General features: G+C 40.5%; 1 protein-coding gene across 7 annotated transcripts in view; it reads right to left on the bottom strand.

Annotated features, from left to right (window-relative positions):
• Positions 1-25,846, bottom strand: part of BBS9 (Bardet-Biedl syndrome 9) — a 228,402-nt gene that overhangs the window by 90,494 nt on the left and 112,062 nt on the right. For 5 of the 7 annotated variants that reach the window (XM_083407022.1, XM_083407023.1, XM_083407021.1 and 2 more), the window contains exon 21: positions 7,708-7,806. In XM_083407022.1, the coding sequence (XP_083263148.1) occupies positions 7,708-7,806 (99 nt within the window). Of the gene's footprint in view, positions 1-3,126; positions 3,798-4,379; positions 5,795-6,223; positions 7,807-25,846 lie in introns of those variants that run through there. The other 2 variants (XR_014503855.1, XR_014503856.1) reach the window with 1 other exon arrangement.

Consider the following 25,846-nt stretch of genomic DNA (forward strand, 5'->3'; position numbering starts at 1 on the left):
TTTGAGCTCTATTGAACAAAGCCCTACAGAGGACCCAATGCAACGTTGCAAACCTCAAGAAACTTTGTTGAAGTCACTGAGCTACATGCCAGCTACATAGAAGAAAAATTATATAAGCAATATCTTTGTAATGAACCTTCAACCTGGCTAAGCTTACATCAATTTCTTGTTGCATTACGAGGGCCACTTTGCAGCTGATTAAAGACCTGAATTTTAACAGATTAATAAATTGCATTCAATAATCTTGCATATTACCAACTCTATAATCTAAGTGCTTTTGTGAGATAACTTACAAATCAATAAATGAAAACTATTAGTACTGGCTCCAGATTTTTGTGGGGTGCATGTCCTTGGGACGATACCTTCAATGAGCCTTCTTCTTACTGAGGCTACCCTCTTGCTAGCACTGATGCCAATTCCTGTTACCCTCTATCTTGCCACTGCTTGCCAAACAGCACCAATGAGCATGAAAGCCACTGACTCTCCCTCCTTCTCACCACTGCTGCCAGTGGCGTAGCGTGGGTTGCCAGTGCCCAGGGCCATGTGGGGGCGGGAGGGAAACGGATGGAGTATGCATGAGCATTCAACTGCCTAGGCATTACAGCTGCAGAGATAGGAAAAGAAGAGTTGTTCCATTGTTTGTCACGTCCTGGTTTGCACAGAGAAGCCGTTTTCAACACAGCCCAGTGACGGGAGTGTAGAGCTGTATTGAGGCAGCACTGGTGTTGAAATTTTGCACCCCTAACCATTTTGTGCTGGAGGCAACCATCCCTGTGCACGCACACCCATGCTACACCACTGACTGCTGCTATTCCAGGCCAGGGTGAGAGGCAAGTGACTAAGTAGGCTCCATGCTGAAGAGAAGGAAGCACTTCTGGGGTGTGGGTCATTGGCAGATGTCTATGCGGATCCTCAACACAGGCTCTGAAAATCATCCCTCACTGTTTGAAGGAAAGGCCAGCTATAATATTTCCTTTCTCGTTTCTCATTACACTAATATAGCACAATAAAAAGCCAAAATTGCATGTGTGCCTTTAACTTACAGCTTCACTGATTAAAATAGGCCTTCCAATTAATCAGCTGAAGTTGCCCCACTGCTTGTGGTTATTAGTTCTTCTGCCTTTAATCAAACTCTGTATATCTGATGACATACTTTATGCGTTATGAACTTACAGGCTAGCAAGCCATCAATATTCTCAATAAAGAGAAACCGTATTTTCTGAAATATGTCAGCATGATCCAGTGTTTATACCCTACTAATTCAGAGGTAGTGAGTTGCTAGTTTAGCCCAGAAGGTGATTCAGATGCATTTTACTGTAAAAAAAAAGGCATCCATGCAATTGCTAACAGGCACTGCAGCTAGTTTGGCCCTGTTAACAGAGACTCTCAGAGCCTTAATGGAAGCGAACATGAAGGTGATGCAAGTCTGGATTCGAACCAAGCTACCTGAAGGACCGTCTCCTCTTAAGTGAGTCAGCCCATCCTTCAAGATCAGTCGTTATGCCTCTCTTGCATGTGCCATTGCCTTCTGAGGCACATTTCTGGGAACAAATAAGAGAGCTGATTCTGAGGTGGTGTCTTGTATGTGGAACTCCTTGGCTGAATGGCTAGAATGTTGGATTATTTTGATTGTTGTTAGCTGCCCTGAGCCCAGCTTCAGCTGGGGAGGGCGGGGTAAAAATAGAATTTATTTTTTATTATTATTAGTTTTTCTTCCTTTTTGTATTCTGCTGGTAACTGACAGCTTTCCCTTTTAAACAAACTGTTCTATTGTTATTTTGTGTGTTGATCATTAGTGCTGCTCCTTGCAGTTTTGCTTTTTGCTGCCCTTTTACAATTCTGTTAATTTGTGTTTTAAAGTTTGGGTTATTTTTGCTTCCATATACATATATATATATATATATATATATATATATATATATATATATGAATGAAGAACGGCAGGTGCTTTTTTTCCAAACAAGTGATAAGACATTATTTCCATCATCATTTAGTATCCACCCTGACTCTCTGCAAGCTGTCATAACACTCTTATCGCAAGAAAATTAAAGCATGTGCTTGATTCTTTAATAACTGAGTTTAAACTAAGAGACAATGTTTGTTTAAACTCGTGCTTCCAAACCCATCACCTTCCAGGATGAATTCAGAGATTAGAAACAAAAGAAAAGAAAAACAGAAGATGTATTCTGCAATTAACACCAACATGAAAGAAGGTAGGTTCTGATACATAAAATCTTTTCCACACAATATTTCCCCACACAATGTGGATATATTGAGGAGAACACTAATAAGTGACCCTGTGTATCCACTTTTACTGCTATCTAGGAGTTTCCAGTGGTTGTCATAACTGAAAAATATCCTGCTACTACTGCAGACATGGCCACCGGGAAGCTGCAGGTGTATCTATGGAAATGCTAGAGCAGGCATTACCATTCTCCTTGGAGACCGCCAAAGTACACAGCATGATCCATGGAAAATAGATTTTTAATGTCTGAACTGGCTCAGGGTCTCTAGTACCATGGTTGTAGAAAAGATTATAGATATAGGGAGCACAAGAAATTAGAAACATATTTTAATGATAACGTTATTAATAGAGATGATATACTATTTTGAACTTAAGTTGCAAAAATGAAATATGTGTGTATCTCATCCTTTGGTTTTTAACTTCCAAAGTTGCTTAGAGTAACCTTAGGTAATCTGGTTGCACTTTTCCTAAACAAGCAGGTGTGTAACTTGGGGGTATTCTGGATCTCCAAATAAATTTGGGGGCACAGAAAGCCTGCCACCAGCTTTGACAGGCAGTCCAGTTGGGATCCAATCTGGACAGAGAAAACCTCGCTTCAGTTGTCTATGTTCTGGTAACCTCTAGGTTAGATTATTGCAATGCATTAGAAATGGGGCTGCCTTTGAAAACAGTTTAGAAAGCGAGCATATTATACCAATTCTGGTCAGATTGTGCAGGCTACTGCTTAATTTCTAGGCTCAATTTGAAGTGCTGGCTCTGACCCAAAAAGACTTATGTGGCTCAGGACCAAAATTCTTCAAGGACTTTCTCTCCGCACATGAACCAGCTTGGACCCTGTGATCAGAGGTCCTTCTCTGGGTGCAGAGAGTAGCTACACAAGAATGGGCTTCTTCAGCCATGGCTCCTTCTGTCAGTTTTTAGGCACCAGGCTAATTTTTATTTATTTATCCCACCTTTGGGTGATTAAGTTGGCCTCAACTATGCTGCTCATGTTTTAGTGAGGTGGGATAAGGTTTGTATTGTTGGATAAGCATTTTAGAAATTTGTATTGTACATGGTTTAAAATTTGGCTTCTCAGTGATTTTATCTGTTTGCATTTGATTTTGAGTCACTTTGAGATTTGTTTGTATAAAAAAACTAACAAATGCAATGTATGTGTATGTGTATGTATAATACATACACATCTATAATTGCTATGCATATTTCATTTTTACTAGATATGTTCTTCTTGATATTTCTGTTGTATATCAGTCTGGAAACATTTTTGGGGAAGAGATTAATTTATGTATTTATATACTGCCCTGTCTCAAAAAAATTATAAGCAATATAGAACAATAATCAGAATGGTTTCTGTAACACAGTGGATATATGGATTAAAACTGCAAGAAACTATAAACTATTTTTTTTAAATACCCCGAGTAAAATGAGTTACATAAACAAAATTTGTCAGGCACACTAAAATTAGCTAGGTATTATGTGAAAAGGCCTGACCTAAAATAGAAAGGTCTTCAGCTGGTCCCAATACATAAAAGATTTGCTACCAGGCAAGTCACTGCAGATGGTGACAGCAGCCACGAAATTAAAAGACGCCTGCTTCTTGGGAGGAAAGCAATGGCAAACCTAGACAGCATTTTAAAAAGTAGAGACATCAATCACCTTGCCAACAAAGGTCCGTATAGTAAAAGCTATGGTTTTCCCAGTAGTGATGTATGGAAGTGAGAGCTGGACCATAAAGAAGGCTGATCACCGAAGAATTGACGCTTTTGAATTATGGTGCTGGAGGAGACTCTTGAGAGTCCCATGGACTGCAAGAAGATCAAATGCATCCATTCTTAAGGAAATCAGCCCTGAGTGCTCACTGGAAGGACAGATCGTGAAGCTGAGGCTCCAATACTTTGGCCACCTCATGAGAAGAGAAGACTCCCTGGAAAAGACCCTGATGTTGGGAAAGATGGAGGGCACAAGGAGAAGGGGACGACAGAGGACGAGATGGTTAGACAGTGTTCTTGAAGCTACAAACATGAATCTGACCAAACTGCGGGTGGCAGTGGAAGACAGGAGTGCCTGGCGTGCTCTGGTCCATGGGGTCACGAAGAGTCGGACACGACTGAACGACTAAACAACAACAAACAACAAGTCTCCCCGGCGAGAGTATGCCACAAATGGGGTGCTAAGTAGACACACCTTCCTAACCCAGCAGTCAGTAATGTAACCATGTCTTAACCTGCATAAGGTTTTAAGGAAGGGGAAACTGTAGTCCTCCAGGTGCTGTGAAGGCCCCGGTATCATTGTAGAGCAGCAAAAATGGAGAGTGCCCTCTCAAGGTGCCCTCTCAGCTGCTGAGGAATTCACATGGTTTCTTGATATACTGGAGAGTTGCAGGGAAAGTAGCAGGAAGTAGCAGTGGCTAATGTCTAGGTGGTATAAATCTCAGGATGTATCTGAGCAAATTACTGTGACAATCGTGTGGCAATGATGGCAGTGAAACAGGATTTCTTCACCACATTGCATTCTCATGTAGCCATCGAGCACTGAAGTGCATGGCCTTGAATGAGAGAATTCTATCCAATTAGGATACACATAATAATAAAGAAATAGAATAGATTGTATGTTTTAAATCCAGCCACAAGTGAAAGAGGCATGAGCAGGAAATCAATTTTTAAAAGTTTGCTGTATAAAATTATAGGTACCAAGCAGTGAAACGGAAATACAAAAAGAAAGAAAGAAGAAAGACTAATTCAAGCTGAGACTACCTTAGGCAGGCAGCTGGTTCACACTTAGATATTTGGAAAGCCGCCAGACAAGTAGATTTTCAAATGCAAAGAGCTGACTTACAAGTTTACAACCTGGCTGCAATATTTTAGTACTTATTGATTTGTACTTATATTACACCAGAGTGTGAGTAACAGCAGGTTAAATATAAAGAGCACAGCCAATTTTAGAAAACAATAAAATGTCTGCCTTCTGAGGAGAGTTGAGCGCCACATCCTACTATCTTGAAGAGGTACATCGGATGAGAATGTGGGGCAGACTGTATGTAATACTCCCTCCACAGGAGATTCATCTGTCCCCCTCCTTATTGACAATCTGCTAACTAGTGAAAAATGTCCATGATGTTTATTGATGCTACCTCTGCTGTAAAGGATTCTATTTTAAACTTTTTACTTTTTTTCTGAATACCACTTTAAGGGCCCTTTTTGGGTGAAAGGTTTGCCAATGATTTTTAATACAATAAATAAATGGTGATTAAAATGGAAAAATATTGAATGTTATCTTCCCTTCTAATAGTGAGCTGTAACATTTATTGATTGATTTCTAAGTTATCTTGTACTTCCCCTCAATATACAAATATCAATATTTTCAAAGTCTCAAAAAGGCACCTATATTGAAGATCGGGCAATGTGCAAATATGTTGAAAATATAACAATGAATTAATTATAAGAAAAGTAATTATTATTTCCCCCTAGGTTTACTCAGACATTTAAAGTGCTACATTATCATTCCATATAATTGTGTTGTGGTGCTTACATAGAAATGGTACAAACTAGACTATTTCATAGAATCATAGAGTTGGAAGAGACCACAAGGGCCATCGAGTCCAACCCCCTGCCAAGCAGGAAACACCATCAGAGCACTCCTGACATATGGTTGTCAAGCCTCTGCTTAAAGACCTCCAAAGAAGGAGACTCCACCACACTCCTTGGCAGCAAATTCCACTGTCAAACAGCTCTTACTGTCAAGAAGTTCCTCCTAATGTTTAGGTGGAATCTTCTTGTAGTTTGGATCCATTGCTCCGTGTCCACTTCTTTGGAGCAGCAGAAAACAACCTTTCTCCCTCCTCTATGTGACATCCTTTTATATATTTGAACATGGCTATCATATCACCCCTTAACCTCCTCTTCTCCAGGCTAAACATGCCCAGCTCCCTTAGCCGTTCCTCATAAGGCATCGTTTCCAGGCCTTTGACCATTTTGTTACATTTCAAGTAACAGAATCCAGAACTTAAGCAACTTGCAAATTTGTGTTGTGCCGTTAGAGACATCGCCAAAGCAGATTGCCAACAAGTTTACTTAACTGAACTTTCAAAGAATATTTTGACACTACCTGTTTGAAAGCCAAGGTTGAGATTGCCTTACAAAATATGCATATATAATAGACCATGAACAAAGATGTGACTAGCCATTGATAAAGAAATTTTGGGTATCTCTGCGAAGAATAAACAATAGGAGGACATGAACTTCGCAAACTTCATAATAAATTTGCCCAAGTACACTTCTCGATCTTAAGTTAACACCATTTCATAGTTCCCAAGAGCACCCACAGTCTTTGCAGACATTGTGTCATCAACATTGTATTTCATATCTTAACATAATAAACCTGTTTATACATTCGTCACAAACACAATGACTCTGTTTTTATCCACATAAACCCCAGCAATGAAAAACTTAAATAAACTGAGTTGCCTCCACTTTCACTGCCATACTTTGCAACTCGGAGACAGGTCAGTTTTATAGTCATGAGTTGCCCTCCATTGATACAGCGTGGTGTACTGGTACCTAGGGCAAACATATGCACACACATGAATGGAGCCACCTGCGCCAGCCCAAGCCTCACTGCCAACACCGCTGGAGCAACCCACCCCCACCAGAGCCAAGCGGCGCTGAGCTGTGCCACCTGCCTGCCTACGCAAGGGGGAGCCCAGTTGGCCGAAGAGGCCCTTGGTATGTGAATCCCCCCAATGCCTGTGGGCAGGGTGAAATGACGCAACAGCCATGCACCTTTCAATCCCAGCCTCACAAAGCGAGGCCTTGTGTCCTGCCAACCCTGCGCCACTTTGTGAGTCTGGGACCTGATCCTTCACAAAGCGGTGCAGGGCTGGAAGGGCGGCAGGAGGAGCCAAATGTGCCCCTAAAAAATGTGTCTCCCTCCCGCCACATGTTATGCCCCTGAAGGTGGCGGACCAAAACATTACTTTGACATGACTTCTCCAGTTTGGGCATAGGCTTGGCCACCTCTCGAGATTTTGTCACCAAACTCAGCACAAGGCTTCCTGAGGTGGGAGACAGCAGACTTCACTGATGTTTGGAAAACAGGTGCCATTTTGAATCAAGATGGTGGACCAAAATGAAACTTTGGTGTAACTTCACCTGTTTGTAGCATGAGGATCCCAACTCACAAATTGCACTATCTACAAATCACATTTTTTGGTTTCTAACAATTCCTGGGCAGCACTGGGCACTCCCTGCTAGTGGTTATATACTCTATCCAATCTGCAATGAAAAACCACAACATTTGAATAAATTGCCTAAATGGATCCTATAGAAGACTAAAGAGGAAACACTCCAAAGCAATCTCGAGTTACTTTGAAACAAAGCTGACGTTCCCTATACATTCATACAGAATCCATATGTATGAACATATTTGTCTTTTAGCTAATATAAGAAAATACTTTATCCACTTACCAGTTTCAGTCTCCTGTTTGGTGAGGTTCCTGTGGTTGGTAAACAATGTTGTAGTGTCTGGTGAGGGTGGTCTTTCCTCTGGGATGGTAGTACAGGCACCTAAGTTGCAAATGAAATATTTGTAAACTAAAGGAATATAGATATAAAACGAATTAAACTGATTTTTTAACATCACTCAAAATGCAAGAAAATTATGAGTGGTTCATTAACTGTTAGCCAAATACAGCCCAAGTGGACCAAGTCAAGGAGAAGGAACCCGAGGCAGTGCCATCCCATGAACTGGTAGTATATAAGAAGGCAGGAAAGAGAAAATTGATGGAGGTTAATGGGTCAGTGCCCTATTCACACTCATGGACTGGCTTCCACTGCGAAGAGTATTGCTTCTCGAAGCAACTGTCTTAGTTGCTAGGCTAGTCAACTGTCTGACTGGGCAAGGAATTCCTCAAGATGGGATGGGGTGCAGTGAGCCATCACCACTTCAGACTGTAGATTCAAATGCATGTGATGAAATCTTCACCCATGGAGAAGGAAGATTTCCATACATGGAAAGCTAGCATGGTGGAGAAGAGACAAGGCTGCACTCTTCTCTGACATCTTGTTTTCTACGTCAGTGGATTTTTAAAAATGATGTTGCATTTATTCATGTGAACCCCTACCTAAAGTTTAAAGTGGAACAACATTGTCATTTGTTCCAATTCAGCTTTGAAGAGTGGGCTTTTGCGGGAAAAGCGTGGGGGTGGGTGGGACAAGCACGAGGATACGGCGCTTTAAAACACGGACCTGTGTTTAGAAAGCATAGGGTGAAAGTTAAATGTGGATGAGCCCCAAGTTGAAAGCAGCTCTTTAAAACAGCCCTGAAAACCAAAAAGGAAGATGTACACTTACAAAAAGAAACTCCATATTATGTACAGAGCGTATTATTTCACAAAAGAAAATGGGAAACAGCGATAAATCATGGAGTAGCCTCAATGCATGCAGAGATATGTACACATAATGGCAGCTTTAATCTCAGAAAAAGCTCCAATATGCATGGAAAAGTCCAATGCATAGGACATTTTCCATCATGAACAGGGAAAAGCGTCTCAGCACATAGGGGAATTTGAATCATGCTCTTTGGAACGTGCCCATTGCCAAAACAAAGCATAAGCTGTATCTGCTGCTGATAATACAGCAATGTAACATTTAACTGACAGCTGCATGAACACAATCAATTCCTGCATTATATATTTTCAACTGAACGCAGGACACTCCTTTCTATGTGCAAGACAGCTAAAGAAAAACATGAAAACTATTTCTCTAAGCTTCTTATGTATGCAACCCTTGTTTCTCAGATAAAATCCAAGATTAAAACTTTGTGAACATAATAAGCCACTAAAGTTTCATTGAAATAATGCCCTTTAAACAATATTTTGTAACACTGAAATTATGAGTAAAATGTCACGTAGCCCATTAGCACATATAAGGTTTCTGCACATGAGTAAAAATTCTGAAAGCTTATTTTCAAAACTAAAATCCCAAAGGTTAAAAAGCCTTGAAAATTAATACCTTTGATACTAACTATTTCATTAGGCATCAGCACAACTTTTCCGTCCAAGGTAACTTAATCACTGTCAAAAAATGTCACTTTGCCATAAGGCACCTCATGCTATTGGCTGGAAGTAAGTAAGACATCCTGATTTTGGTTTTGATGTCAGAGGTGTGTTAAGATCTACTTGTCAACTTGGACTGTTAGAATGTAGCAGTATTAAAAGCAAAAGTGATTTTCCCCATTGTATTATTTTCCTTATGCAGGCATACAATTACTGTATTTCCTTAAAGAAAGAAAAAAACAAGGGTGTTTGCACGCATAGGCTAAGAGCTTAAAAAGGACAGTGGAAGATTATACTGCAGCTACTTATTTATCACGACAACCCTAATGTTTTCGCTATTTTTTTTAACCACATCATGCTAACAATTTTGTTCCTCTGTGAAGGAGGAAACAAGTCACATTTTCAAAGGCCTTTTAACCCGCTTCCATCCTTGTCATATTTTACAACCATTTTGTCTAGTGGCCAGGTTCTTCTTCCAGATGCATCACGTACTTTATGAAGTTCCAAAAAAAAAATATTTTTTTTAAAGTTATGTTGGCCAGGTTCATATGTAGCATTAAACCATAGTTTAAATAAATATGCATACTAGGTCGCACAACTAACACAGTCCACACTTTGCTCTTCCCCTGCTGACATAAAAACAGGAAATATGCCAAGGTTTTGATTTCTTTCTTCCAAACAAACTATGATCAGAAGTCAAGGTTTGTACTTGGCATACAGCTCATGGTTACTTTGGAAGAAACAAACCATGAACTCTGGTTCAGACATCACTACAAGCCAGCCTCCGGCTTGCTTACAAGTGGCATTGTAGCAGCAGGACTAGGGGAAAATTGAGCCCTGTATTACACTAACTACAGTTAAACTACAGTTTAACTCTACATGAGAACTGGGCCATTGTATGAACCCAGAGGTATCTTCTAAACTGGAGAAAGCAAAAAGAAAGACGCTTTCTGCCTTTAAAAAACCAGCAGTTCACACACTATAGGATTTCTCAACACACCAAATCTCAAATATGAGGTTTTCAAACTAGAATTTCAGTATCTTCCCTCACCCTCACGCTCATCTTGGGTTGAGTCTAGACTCTTCCAAAGTGTGCTTCCCTGAGCTTGCCTTGCCTGCCCACCCCATAGAAGCTCAGCCACACACCCTCGCTGCTACCACGCTTCCTTTTCTTCCATATTTAGTTCCTCCCTGAACTAAACATACCCGGTAGGAGCAAGGACCTGTGGGAAGTGCCTTTGTAAGGTCAACAGCCAGCAGGAAAAAGTTAGAAACAGGCTATGGAAGCGACAGCTTTATCCATGTTGATTCACAACCATCATGATAGAGAGGGCTACAACTCAGAGGTTGTGGCACGTTGCCCACCTTAAGGATGGAAAACATAATCATTCCTTTTACTGCTGAAACACAACCCCTAACAACAACAAAATCCTCTTTTTCTACCTTTATTAAACAGCAGGACACACAATATGCCCTTCCTTTTCCCTGAGCCAAGTGAAGTCAAGCCTGATTTTGTACTTAGCCTTACAACCAGCTCTTGTGTGTGGGCAGGTGTACATGTGCACAGAAACTTTCTTGACAGCAAATCTGTGAATGTTTATTTATTTTCCAAACTTCTGCCCCACCTTTTGTACAAAGTCCCCAGGGTGGGTTACATTAATAATAATTACACAAAGCAACAGACAGTAAAATCATGAGCAAGGCAACAAAGTAAGAACAGTCCCTCAGTTTCCTCAATCTAGGTATCTCTCTAAAATGCCTGATGGAGAAGTCAAGTCTTTAGCAGGTTGGACATCTTTGACCCTGGCAGAATCTCTAGAGAGAGAACATTCGATAATTAGGCTGCTGTTACCGGAAAGGCCCTACAATGGGTTGAAAATTCCCAGGCTTCCCTCGAGGCTGGGGCTACCAGCATGACCTCCCAAGCAGACTGTGAAGGCATGGGCAGGTTGATATGGGCTCCCAGTACGTTTCCGAGCACAATTAAAAGTGTTGGTGCTGACCTTTAAAAGCCCTAAACGGCCTCGGTCCAGTATACCTGAAGGAGCGTCTCCACCCCCATCGTTCTGCCCGGACACTGAGGTCCAGCGCCGAGGGCCTTCTAGCGGTTCTCTCGCTACGAGAAGCCAAGTTACAGGGAACCAGGCAGAGGGCCTTCTCGGTAGTGGCGCCTGCCCTGTGGAACGCCCTCCCATCAGATGTCAAAGAGATAAACAACTACCTGACATTTAGAAGACATGTGAAGGCAGCCCTCTTTAGGGAAGTTTTTAATGTGTGACATTTTAATGTATTTTTAATCTTTGTTGGAAGCCGCCCAGAGTGGCTGGGGAAACCCAGCCAGATGGGTGGGGTACAAATAATAAATTATTATTATTATTATTAGAAGTACTCCCATAGGTATCTGGGTCCCAATATTTAGGGCTCTGTAAACAAAACATTGACTTGAGCTCTATAGTTAATTGGCAGTCAGTGCAGATCTTTGAGGACTGGTGTTATATGGTCCAGGCATTAGACCAAACAAGAACAATATTACATGAGTTCTGTCTCTTTATTACAAATGCTGCTGCTTTATTGCTTTTTGCTGGCTGTGATGTAAGAGGCTGTCCAAAATGCAGTAAAATCCTAGAAATAAAACACTTCTGAAAATAGAACAGAAAAGGAAATTGTAAAGATTCTATTCTTTAGAAGTAAGGAAAACCATATTACGGCTAATTACTGATTTTTTGGGGGGAGGGGGGTTGCCATTTCTCTTCTAACATATAGAATTATTTTCTCAGCACTGTGAATCAAGGCCAAATTAGACATGAGAGTGGCAAACCCGTCAGGGTAAAATCCCTGCCAAAGCCCTATGAAAGTGGGTGGGAGAGAAAGGGGACTGCTGAGCCCTCACCACCTGTAAATTGCCTTTTCTCAGCTGTTTTCCTTCAAGTTAGACACTGAAACTGGAAGAAGCTCAGAGGAAAAAAACAGGTAGGGATAGGTGGAGGATGAAAACTGATTATATTGCATATTTGCTCATCGTTAGCTGGATGCTATACTCCTCCTACACATGTAAAATATTTTCTTTCTACAGATTTAGACTAGAATAGGAATGTGGGTACAATTTAAAGCTTTTAATGTGATATCTGAATCTTAACATGACACTGAATAAGAAAAAAATATAAACCATGTGGTTATTGTGTTTAAACCAGGATACCCTGCCTACATGAGCATGTCAGAAATGCATGGCCAGTGCTGCACAGGGAGCAGATGAGGCCCCAGTAAAATTTGCTCCACACAGTATACTATCCACATAGAATGCTGCATGACTTTGTTTTCTTCACTACATGGGATCACATGTAAATTGGGTCTTATGTTGTCCAGCACTAAAAATATCAGACGTATTATAGTTTCACCAGAGATCATTCAGGAACTCAAATTGCAATCATTGTGCTCTCTTTTCCTGTGTTTCCCCCGCTGCTATCTAGGAACTTTAGCAGTCTACTACAAAGATTTCTACCCAAAGGACTAGAAAATAAAGCATAATTATTCACATCCGCTGATTACTACTACTTAAGCAAGTTGTATCAAGAACAAGAGAAAAGCTATTTGGAGGGGGGGCCAGGGGAATGGCACATAAATCCGACACTTTGGAAAAGGTTCAAGTTGAAAAGTTCTCCAGATGTAAGTCTGTAAACAGTGATTCATAAAATGAATTTCCCCATTAATTGTTGGCAAGGAAGGACAGCATCCAGAATATGTTATTGTATTATGACCCATTCTTTTCCCCTTTTCTGTGTAGCTACATTCTTGCTTGACACCACAGATCTTTTATCAGTTGTGATAAATCGAGCCAGCAAGCTGTGGTCAGCAAAACTGTTTGATAGCATATAACATTCATAAAATTACAGCCAAGCAATTGTGAATTTTATTCATTGAAGGAAATGGGGCTCCTCTTGTTTATTTTCACTTACTGTGCTCAACACATGTTATTTTTTGTTTTGCTTTTTGCTAATCTTGAAAAAAGACACATCTACAGAAAGTGAACTACATATTCTGCATAAATGGACAACTTTACTGCAGGTTTGTAACACAGTGGGTTGGTTTTTTAAAACACACCTTAAAAGGTAAAGGAAGACAATAAAAGCTACATGCACACGCATTTCAGACTTTATAGGGAAACAAAGGATAGAGCTTTGCCGCCTCTCCATTATCCTCTGATTTAACACTTAAGCACCTTCTGCCACAGAACGCTAGATCTCTGTCTGAATCTCCCAATCATATTCAAGATCTGAAATTAAATCAATATACTAGGTGACTTTGGCAAGTCATTGTTTCACGATCAGGTTCAGAAGATATATAGAAAATATGTAGGCTGATGAAGACACTGGAGGAGCACCAACAGCAGTGGAATTAACATCTAAGGATCATGTGGTCATTTTACATACCATATTTTTCGCTCTATAAGATGCACCAGACCACAAGATGCACCTAGTTTTTGGAGGAGGAAAACAAGAAAAAAAAATATTCTGAATCCCAGAAGCCAGAACAGCAAGAGGGATCGCTGCGCAGCGAAAGCAGCGATGCCTCTTGCTGTTCTGGCTTCTGGGATAGCTGCGCAGCCTGCATTCGCTCCATAAGACGCACACACACTTCCCCTTACTTTTTAGGAGGAAAAATGTGAGTCTTATAAAGCAAAAAATACGGTATTCATCCCACAACACCCCTGTGTCTTTATTTGTTGCCATAGCTACTAGAGATTGTCCAGTTGCCTGTGCACCACACCTCCAGGGACTTAAAAACATGTGCTTCTACCTGGCCTTATCAGCTATGAGGTAGCACGCTTCCAGAAAGGCTATTTTCCCCTTTGGCCAATGTGAAACCATGAAAAAGCAGCATCTTTCACAGCAACAAGCCATAAGAGTCACTATCTGATTCAGTTTATATGCCACTCCTTTCCAGGAACTACGTCCTCAGTGTTAGTTCCAGCCAGTAACTATATCAAGGGTCAGCAAACCTTTTCAGCAGGGGGCCAGTCCACTGTCCCTCAGACTTTGTGGGGGGCCAGACTATATTTTGAAGTTGGGAGGGGGGATGAACAAATTCCTACGCCCCACAAATAACCCAGAGATGCATTTTAAATAAAAGGACACATTCTACTCATGTAAAAGCACGCTGATTCCCGGACCGTCCGTGGGCCGGATTTAGAAGGCGATTGGGCCAGATCCGGTCCCCGGACCTTAATTTGCCTACCCATGAACTATATGATTAATAATGTAACCTTAACTAAGAATTCATACTTGAATTTGCTTGCTGGGTTTGTTTAATTTTTGTTCAGTTTCCGGATTTTGTAAAGATTATAGTTATTCTTGCCACAGCATCCCAGTCTTTCAGGTTTTTATCTGTCCTGCAAGTTATGCACACGACAGAAGACGCACACTGAAAACTACACGGAATTATTTTGAGAATAATTTGTGCCTACTTGGGTGGGCTTTTTTATGCACATGGGAATGGGTATCCCCTCCTCATCCAAGGCAATGGTATTTTTTTTTATTGGGGCAGATGTGTGCTAACATGTTCCCTTGCCAGTGCTGTTTCAATACGTTTGATCATTGGTTCATGTGGATTAGTTAGAACGAAAAAAGTCAAGGCAAATGAATGGAAAAAAAATATGCACATGCCAATTTCAAAATTAATTAGAATTTAATTGGCAAAGAAAGAGGAACAGGCAGCAGAACCAATTCACAGAAAAATAAAGAAACTGAACGGTTGAAATCTATTCATTCCTAGCATAGGAACAGTCTCTTTGTAGTATCTGCAACCATCTGCTCCCATCAGCATAGATATGACATGCCTTGATTAGATTATGGCAACATATTCTAGAAGAGGTAGCATTTAAAGAATATTTGGAAACTTCAGTTGCTTTGGAATGTGACAGCAAGAGTGTTGACATGAATGAGCCCATTTCCTGAATCACTGAATGCTAACTTAGCTTCTTCAATTGTTCCCTTCTAACTCTACAATTCTATAATTCTATTAAAAAGCAGAGACATCACCTTGCCAACAAAGGTCCGTATAGTTAAAGCTATGGTTTTCCCAGTAGTGATGTATGGAAGTGAGAGCTGGACCACAAAGAAGGCTGATCACCAAAGAATTGATGCTTTTGAATTATGGTGTTGGAGGAGACTCTTGAGAGTCCCATGGACTGCAAGAAAATCAAACCTCTCCATTCTTAAGGAAATCAGCCCTGAGTGCTCATTGGAAGGACAGATCGTGAAGCTGAGGCTCCAATACTTTGGCCACCTCATGAGAAGAGAAGACTCCCTGGAAAAGACCCTGATGTTGGGAAAGATGGAGGGCCCAAGGAGAAGGGGACGACACAGGAAGAGATGGTTGGACAGTGTTCTCGAAGGTACCAGCATGAGTCTGACCAAACTGCAGGAGGCAGTGGGAGACAGGAGTGCCTGGCGTGCTCTGGTCCACGGGGTCACGAAGAGTCGGATACGACTAAACGACTAAACAACAACAACAACATGATTGCTAATGCTCTAAACTAGAGGGGAGGAACCTGTGTCCCTCCATATGTTACTGGACTACAACTCCCATCATCCCCAATCGCAGTCCATGCTGGCTCAGAGGTTAATGGAGAACGACAGAGGTTGCCCACCCCTCTTCCTAAACTGAGATTGGGATATTTAAAGGGCTACCACCTTCCTATATATGGCAGTGCTCTATGTCCCACCACCATCTGAGGTAGGGGTGTAGGGATGTGTGTGTGTGTGTGTGTGTGTGTGTGTAGGGGGTATTTTTGTGATGGTGTCTGGAAGCCTTTGTCCCAGGAGGCTGATCAGGCTTTTTCCTGTTTGCTTTCAGGTAACAAGCAAACAAATAACAACCAGACCTTTATAGTATATAAAATATCTATCACAATGTAGTCAATTATGAACTAAAATATTAGATAACAGTTACATTATCAGTAGATTAGTAGCTGATTAAACAGCAGAAAATCTGTGGTTTCAAAGCTGTGATTCCTGCCATCATTGGTAAAGAAGGTCTTTAACAGGAGAATTAAATTTTCTTTGGTAATTTTCTTAGCAGCGTTAATGCATTTATCATTGTTGCCACCAGAATGCAGGAGGAAAATAATGGACATGGCAGGTTGGTGTCTTAAATAGAGGTATTTTTGCATGCAAATCCTCCTTTGAAATTGCCAAACTTTTAACATCCCTGAGAATGAAAGATAGTGCAGCAGTTAAATAAGTTTTCAAGTCCTGTTGGCCTTATTTCCAAAATGAGATTCAGCACATGTGCAACTCACAGAAATGGCACTGAGAAACAAACCGCCAAATAACAGATTTAATAGCTGATTTCTTTAGAGACACAATGTCAGTACAAAAAAACATTCAGCAGAATATCAGCAAAACATAGCTGAATGTGGAACAACTTTATCTTTGAATTTCAAAGAAAAACCCTCCTCATCCTTAATAAATTATAAGCAATAATAATGTTGCATGATTCTATCATCCCCTAAACAATTCTAAGACACTGATCTGTTATCCCCAGAACTCTGATTAGAACAGACGAAAGATTTACCTAGCTATGCAAGATTGTGGGAAAGTTCCATTTCCCCTTAGCTCATAGGCATGAAAATCACTTTACATTAAGGCCTTTTCCAGCAAAGGATCAGCTGGGACAATTTCATTACAAGCTTGAAGCAAACTGTGTAGCATATTTTATAAATTTAAAATTGTCTGAAATCAATGGCCGCTACTTTATTGTTATCGACTTCCATCCTCTAACATACTTTGGCTTTAAGTAAATCCTAGTACAGTGGTACCTCAGGTTACATACGCATCAGGTTACAGACGCTTCAGGTTACATACTTTGGCTTTAAGTAAATCCTAGTACAGTGGTACCTCAGGTTACATACGCATCAGGTTACAGACGCATCAGGTTACAGACGCTTCAGGTTCCGCTAACCCAGAAAGAGTACCTCAGGTTAAGAACTTTGCTTCAGGATGAGAACAGAAATCGCATGGCAGCGCGGCGGCAGGAGGCCCCATTAGCTAAAGTGGTGCTTCAGGTTAAGTACAGTTTCAGGTTAAGAATGGACCTACAGAACGAATTAAGTACTTAACCTGAGGTACCACTGTACAGTATAATTGCACTGATATATTAACATGCATGACAATCAGGTAACAATTGTTTAGCCACCCACATGCCACTACGAAACCGTATAAGCAAGTGCTTTGAAGCTCAGTGAAGCATATTTAGCATGTTATGAATCAATGTTAATTGGGGTGATATTTATTGTGCTCATACAGGGCCTCTCGGCCTCATCTTCTCAGCAGTGACATCCTCAATTGCAACCTCGGAAGACCCTACGAAATGGATAGTCTAAAACGGCATTGCATGAAATGAAGTAGGCAGCAGGGGCTACTGCTAGAAGGGAAAAGAACATGCACATAGCTGGACCTCTCTGGATCCTGGCCATAACTTTCTTTAATGTGCAGAAGTGGACAGCACAGACTCGCCGCTGACAACTTGTTCGAGGGAAATATTATGCTTAGCAACTGTTTGTAAAATTAAAGCCCGGAGTCCAGTTTCTAAAAGAGACTGCCCCAGGAGGTGTGAGTTTAAAGAGTGCGCACTTGCTTGCTCCCCTTCATTACTTTACCCCACTTTCACTTCCTCCTCCAGCCTGCCTTCTGAATGGGAGGCATCAGGAATATGAAAGACGAGATAAATTTTGCTGGCAGGTATTCAACAGCAATAATCAAAAACAGTATTTGCAAGGGAGGAAAGAACTGCTTTCTTTACTTCTGAAATACTACTACAGTATACAGTGGTACCTCTGGTTAAGTACTTAATTCGTTCCGGAGGTCTATTCTTAACCTGGAACTGTTCTTAACCTGAAGCACTTTAGCTAATGGGGCCTCCCGCTGCTGCCGCGCCGCCGGAGCACAATTTCTGTTCTCATCCTGAAGCAAAGTTCTTAACCTGAAGCAATATTCCTGGGTTAGCGGAGTCTGTAACCTGAAGCGTATGTAACCTGAAGCGTATGTAACCTGAAGCGTATGTAACCTGAGGTACCACTGTAGAATAATTGAAGCTGGTGAACAAATAAATAAGGAATCTAACTCTCCAACTGCCAAATCTTCCTCTACTGAATCATTACAGACATTTACGTAATGCCCTCTCGCCACTGGGAGGAAAGACTTAATTAAGTCAAGGGTATGTCCTGCTCTGTGTATACCTTGTTAGTAGTTACTTTGCACATGATGACAGTACAGTTACGTAGCGGCCTTCGAATATAAATATTTTTTTAAAAATGAGCAATTGTTCTTTCTTATTTATTTATGTATTGCTTTATTTATTCAACAAATTCACAGGCTATTTTTTAAGAAAAACCTCCGCAAAGCAGCTTACAAATAACACGTCAAAACATAACTGATAAGATAAAATGTAACCGCTTAAAACATCTACTTCATAATCCTACTAAAAAGTAAATGTGAACATTATCCAGCATAACCTGCATATGCAAAAAGCAGACCAGAGTAATATTTCTACAACCCAGTTTACAGTTAACCACTGAAGGATACAGTAAAAAAAAAAAAAGGGGGGGGATTTAAGGCCTATCTATAATTATCAAGGGATGGGGCCAGCTAGATTTCAGATGGGATCAAATTTCTTTGCTTTCTGATAGCAAGTGCTCTCCAAGAAAGAGTTCAATTGTAAAATTCCTCCTTCAGGAAGAATAAATAAATAAATCACTTGTTTTCAAATAACAGTAGTGGGGGAAACCTGAAATATATGCTTTTCAATACTAACATTTTATTATTAGTTTAGGTTGCAATTTGTTATTTCAGTTATAAATTCACATAAACAATGCAACTTTGAATATTCCAGCAATGCCAGCCTTTTGCCCATTAGTAGCTTTTTAGCAGTTAATAATAAAAACAACATATCAGAAATCAAACTATTCTTTTCTGACACAAGAGTGCAACTCCAGATGACCTCAGTTTATCAGAGGGCAGAATTTGATTGGCAAGCTATGTTTGAACTCTGCTACTAAGCACAAGGCCCAGCTGTCCCGTTATAAATGCCATCGACTTTGCCAGCAAGCACATTTTTATAATAGATCTTTAACAACTATAGTCTTTTTGTATTAAAAGCAGATGAAGTGACATCTTCTAACAGTTCACTGTTTGATTCAAATCAACAGACTGACCTGAAAGGCAAAATGAGGCAGAGGTTCCAATTTCAATTCTACCAGAAAACAAGAGAAACTCATTGTTTTTCTTCAGTTTGTAACAGAATAGACTATTATGCCACGGTACAACTCATAATGAGGTGTTTGAGAGGATAAAGTTGTTGGTCACTGCAACCTTGGAAGGCCCCCCCAAAGGCCAAAAATGTTCCATGGAAAGTTCCGAAAATAGTTGTTTCTCAATAACTACCAATTTAAAATATATTTCACCAAAACACAGCTATACGTTTTCTGCAGAGCTCTTTTAATGTACATTGATGCATTTCATATTTTAGGCAAAGGAACTAACTCTTTATTTTCTGTGAATTCAGAATACCAACAAAAGCACAGGCGGAAAAATAAAAGTAAATGGCAACTGATCTGATGGAGTTTTTAAAATGTCATTTTCAAAGTGTTCAAGTTTAGCTCCGATTCTCTTGCTTAGAACTAGTACTTCCCGAGGGCTTTATTTTAATTTTCTTATGGTCACATATCAGTATGCTTTTAGTCTTAATACTGAGTCTATAAAATCAAAGAAGTGTGTGACATATACTGTAATGTATTATTCCATACTGTTCTCACTCCACAGATACGTCTTGCCCTGGGTGACTGAGGCAACCCAGACAGAACGGTGGGGTGATGATGATGATGGAATAGGACGGCCCTATTTTCATTGGAGAAATGTTGGAGGGTATGCAGTCAGAGATAACAATACTGAGCTTGGTGGACCAGTGGTCCGACACAGTGTAAGATAGCTTCCTGTGTTTCTAACTGTTACTGAGGCCAAGCCAATACACAATATATAAAACTGCCAGCACGTTTGCAAATCTAAGCATGGATGGGAAAGAGGTTTGTCTGGATTCACACTTCCCAAGGCAGAACGTGAACCAAAAAGGCAATTTCCCTTCAAAAGGTGCACTTTTGAAATTTTGCAATGCATTTCTCCAATAAAGAAAATGCACACCTGCATGTATTAGAGGAAAACTGCATGCAAAAATGCCTATATTAGCGAAAATAACTTACAAAAATGAGTCCTGCTGGGGGACAAGCAGGGTATATATGTAGGTATATATGTAGGTATGTATGTATGTATGTATGTAAAAGTAAGTAAGTAAGTAGTTGTTATTTGTATACCACCCTTCAGGGTATATGGGATGTTAGGGGAGGGGTAGTAGATCTGCCTTGGGACAATTCTGCTCAAGATCAGCCAGTGAGGTTCATGACTGAAAGATGATTTGAATCTGGATGCCCGATCAAAATACAATGCTCTAAACATTGGTAAAGTTCCACATTGAAATTCTTAATTCAGCTCACTAACCGTAATCTAAAGCACCAAATGCTTTTAGGTAACCAAGGTTGGAAATTAGATCAAGGGTAGCCACACTTCATTTGGGAATTGTTAAGAAGTGCCCTCTTGTTTTAAAATGTTATATATTTTATCTTTTCTATTTGCTATTTTAGAGCTTACTGCTCTCTCCTTTGGAGCTATGACATATTAAAAACATTTTTTAAAAATATGAAGTCTTGTTATTTCAATAGAAATTTAGTTTAGTTTACACAGCAAAAAGATATCACATTTGTTTATAACTTTTAAATCACTGTGCATATTACATACTTTGTTACTATGACCAGTCATTTTAGAAAACATAACAGATTTATGAAGTTTCTTCCTTATAAATACACTTTTTCCTGTGGTTTTAGGGAATTGGTTTGTGCACCAGGTGCAGTGGGATTACATTTGACCACATATGCCTAAGAAAGCAAACTGTACAGAAAATAAAGTACAGTGACAAATATGGTCATCAGTGAAAAATACTATTTGCCCATTATTTTCACCAACAGCTGACATCAACACGATTAATCATTTTTGACTACTTATACTTTAGCAGTACATATTAAAATTTAATGATTTCAGTGCAAGGAGCCAGCAGTACGATTCCATAGACCAAGGCATTAATGCGTTGATCTCAATCGTACTTAGAGGAAGGGAGTTGGAATGGTAGGGCTGCCAGCTACATTTTGCAGTCCAAACCAACCAGTGAGTCCCAAGTCTCCAGTGGGATTCTAAAAAATTCATTATGCATGACTTTTCCTCTTTAAATTATTATTATTATTATTATTATTATTATTATTATTATTATTATTATTCTAAGTGATTGCTGTTATCTTTTTAATGCTTCATTTCCTTCATTGTCTAGTGCTTGATAGATGCAACATCAACTGAGCAATGGAGTGTTTTCTCACCAAGCAAATAGATGTCTTTCTACCACGTTAGCATGCTTATTCATCTTACTACCCCTTTCGGCATTTTACTCAGGGGAATATAAATATGCAAGGGATGTAACAGACTACAGCTAGCAACTCGAATTGTATTACCCAGTGCATGTAGAGTGAAACTTACATCTTCAAAATTAACATTTGCATTGGTGCAGGGTAGTGTAATGATGTTGGACTTGGCCCTGGGTTCAGGTCTTAGCTCTGCTGTGATAGTATACAGAATACCTGTGCTTGGCCTATTGCTCAATATCAAAAAAACAACCCACAAAACAAAGTGCTATACCAACAAGCACAGAACAACCCCTCTGCAGCGCCACAAATTCAACTTAATGGTGTAATATTGGAAAGTGTCAATCACTTCTCCCATCTTTCCACCAGGGCCGATACTGATGCCGAAATCCAGCACTGCCTGAGCTCTGAGAGTGCAGCTTTCGCCCAATTGAAGTGTAGAATGTTTGAGGACCAGGACATTTGGAAGGAAACCAAAATGCTTGTTTACAAAGCTATCGTACTACCAACCTTACTGTTTGCTTATGAAACACGGACCACTTATAAATGCCATCTCCAACTCCTTGAAAGATTGCATCAACAGTGTCTCTGAAAATTTTTACACATCACTTGGGAAGACAGGCAAACTAATGCCACTGTACTGGAAGAAGCATTGATAACCAGTGTCAAGGCAATGATTCTTCAACATCAACTTCGTTGGACTGGTCATGCTATTTGGATGCCTGGTGATCGTCTTCCAAAGCAACCACTCTATTCCGAACTTAAAAATGGAAAGTGTAATGCTGGTGGTCAACAAAAGAGATTTAAAGACTCTCTCAAGACAAATCTAAAGGAATGTAGTATAAACACCGACAACTGGGGAACACTGGCCTGCAAGCGCTCCAGTTGGAGAACAGCCTTTACCAAAAGTGTCATGGGCTTTGAAGACGTGTGAATTCAGGGCGAAAGGGAGAAACGTGCTAAGAGGAAGGCATCTTTGGCAAACCTCACCATGATCAATTCCTGCCCAGAAACTGTGGAAGGATATGTGGATCCACTTACGGACTCACTGTTAAAACCATGTTCATAGAAGACAATCTTACTTGGCTACGAGTGATCGCCAAAAAAGACTAATATAATTTGATATTACCATAAATCCTATGAGACAAATGAAGCTATAGGACCTAGGGCACCATCCCTAAACACTGTAAAGCCACTTGGTCATGGACAGGACAACATAGCAATGTGCAGCTCCAAAATATGTCTAGGAGGATTCACTGCATGGTTGGGGAAATGTAGAATTGTGCCAGCAGAGAACTTTTACGGTTCTTGTTGTTAATCACCAAAACATTTGCATAACCTCAACTAACTTTCCAGGGGGCAAATGCAGACACTCAAGTCTCTCCATTTGGCCTGTGAGACTCTTCCCAGAACACATCCCCTCCCTTCCACATTCCCTCTCCGCAAGCCATTTCCCACCCCAGCTTTGCACTCTACTTCCATGTTTTTGCCTGACTGGAATATGTATTTAAACGCTGATGAGGCATACCCCTCAACCATCCTGATTTGAGAGGGACCTCCCAGAATTACAGAAGCCATCCTGGCTTCTGATTGGATCCCGGAATGCCCCATTGTTTGGTCTTGCGCTCTTGCGCAAGTCAGCTAACTCGCACCACAGCACTGTACCAAAAGACAGCTACCTCCTACAAGAGCTCGGGATCAAAAAATGAGGGTCCCAATTTTGATCACTGGAATGTTGGAAGGTGTGATAATGCCTTAGGCTTGCCTGGACGGAGGACAGAGAGTTGTGTATGAAGAGTGTGTGTAGAAACTAGCCTACTATTAAACTTAGCACAAGTTTTAGCATAAGACTTTGCAGCTAAACAGCTGCATGATGGACAAACACATTTAAAAATAATAATTCAAGTTCCTTCCTATATCTCTATCCACTGGACAAATTATATAAGTAAAGAACTTTGTTATTTTTAAATTAAATTACATTTGAAAAACTCACTTTGTGCCCAGTGCTGCTCACATACGTAACAAGGCAGCAAATTTTTAAAAGCAAACAGCAAGGTTGCTTGGGGAACAAGGATGCTCCAAAAGCCTGGCTGGGTAGGTCTTGAGCTCTGTACATCCTCAGAACTGATGTATGATATCTGCTGCAATGGCTGTGCCAGACAGGCCTCGTAACAAGATGTGGAGTACAAGCATTCCGCACGGGGTTGGGTTTCAAGTAGTCCATTAAGTCACATCGTTTTTCTGCTTAGAAACACAGAGGAGTCGAAACTTTGCCATAGGAAGACTTCTGGAGTAGGATTGGCGGATTGGAGGAGACAGCTGATTGCCAGAACGGTTTGCAGAGCTTCTCTGAGTTCAAACAGATTTACTATAAAAGGTGGGAGTTGGCGGGGAGGGGGAGTGTGTAGCATTGAGGGGATTTTAAAAAAAGAGAGCTTGGCATTTTCCTTGGGAGGCCTTGGCTTCTCCAGTAGCCCTAGTGGACCACCCTCTACCGTATGTCCCATGGAGCATAGTTAAACTATGGAATACACTTTTACGGAAGGCAGCGATAGACACCAACTTGGATGGCTCTAAGAGAGAATTAGGCAAAGTACAGTCTGGAGGAATTTTAACTTGCTGCAGCTGTAAGGTGTTTATTTTATGGTTGTATTTGTTGAGCCATTTTGCATTTTATATTTTTGCTTTATGGTTTCTGCATGTCAATAAACAACAGCTCGGTGATGACACGCAGACTAGTAGTGGCTGTGTGAGAAACATGGAAAATCAGAGCGAAAGGGTCTGCAAAATTACCACCTTTTCTCAGCATGAAGGAAAACTCATTTGTTTTAAGGGAGTTACATTCCAAACTAAGCCAATACAACATATGTTGTGTTCTGTAAAGGCATCACACTTTATCAGACATGCCCCAATATCCTTCCCTAAAGAGCTTCTCCTACTGTTCCGGCTATGAGAGTGGTCCTTCCTACCTCTGATTGCTTTGATTAAGTGTCCTTAGCAAAGGTGCTGCCTGCCATGTGATGTGCAGAAGCATCAGAGCTGCCTTCGCATTTTATGCTCTAACTTTCTTCAGAAGTGTCCAATTTAATTTTTTTTAAAAAATGCAAACTAAGAGTCTGGGGCCCCAGCTGGCCTTAGGCCTCTCAAAATCAAACCCCTTCTGTCCACTTGTCAGCAGCCCTGCCATCCCTCTTTTCAAGTTGGACTGCCACATTTGTTTTTTCAAACCCAGTCGTCGTGAAATTCACATCTAAAAGGGATTTGGAGAAGGGCCTACCAAGTATGTGATTCCCTGACTATTGCACGTTTGAGAAGCCTCGATTAAGATTCTGTGGCTTTGCAATACCAGTTTTCAGAACCTGTAATGTAAAGGAAACGGTTGCATAATTCTACCCTCAAACTCTTACACAGGTGCAGTACTATTATAATGGCAAAACCAATAATAACCTTGAATATATTATATTGTATTAGTAGAAAAACTCTGATCGTACTGGGACAGCTTCTTGGGAAAGTGTAGCCGGTTGGTGTGTTTTATCAGCAATGCATGAGACGGCCACCTCTGTGGCAGGTTAGATCATCACCTCTTTTTTGTATTCTGCGAGCATGAAGATTTCTATTTCAACAAGCCTTTGATTTTACAGCGCTTTAAATTAGTACATGTTAGATCAGGTTCTCTTGTTTGATGCTGTTTTGGGGGAGTTATTGCTATGTATCTGTTTCTTTCTGGTAACTGAATTGTTACTGTATTAGAAGTTTAACTATGAAAATAAATACAACTAAATCAGTATACCATTCCTTCTAGCTCATATCTCTCCCACCTTGCGTTGTGCACTTGCCCACAGGCATGTGGCAACAGTAATAAGCTCCACCAGGCCTTTCCTATCAAGCATCCCTTGCCACCGTTTATATTCAGCTTCTGACCCAAGGTTAATTTTGCACAGGGCTCTCCTCTTCACCCACAACCTCCCTTATCATTCCCCTCGCCCTTCATTACTCATACATAAAATTACCCCTTAAGCTCTTTGGAGGCAAAAAC

The sequence above is a fragment of the Podarcis tiliguerta genome (assembly GCF_965153285.1).
Source record: "Podarcis tiliguerta genome assembly, chromosome: 12".
Taxonomy (NCBI): domain Eukaryota; kingdom Metazoa; phylum Chordata; class Lepidosauria; order Squamata; family Lacertidae; genus Podarcis; species Podarcis tiliguerta.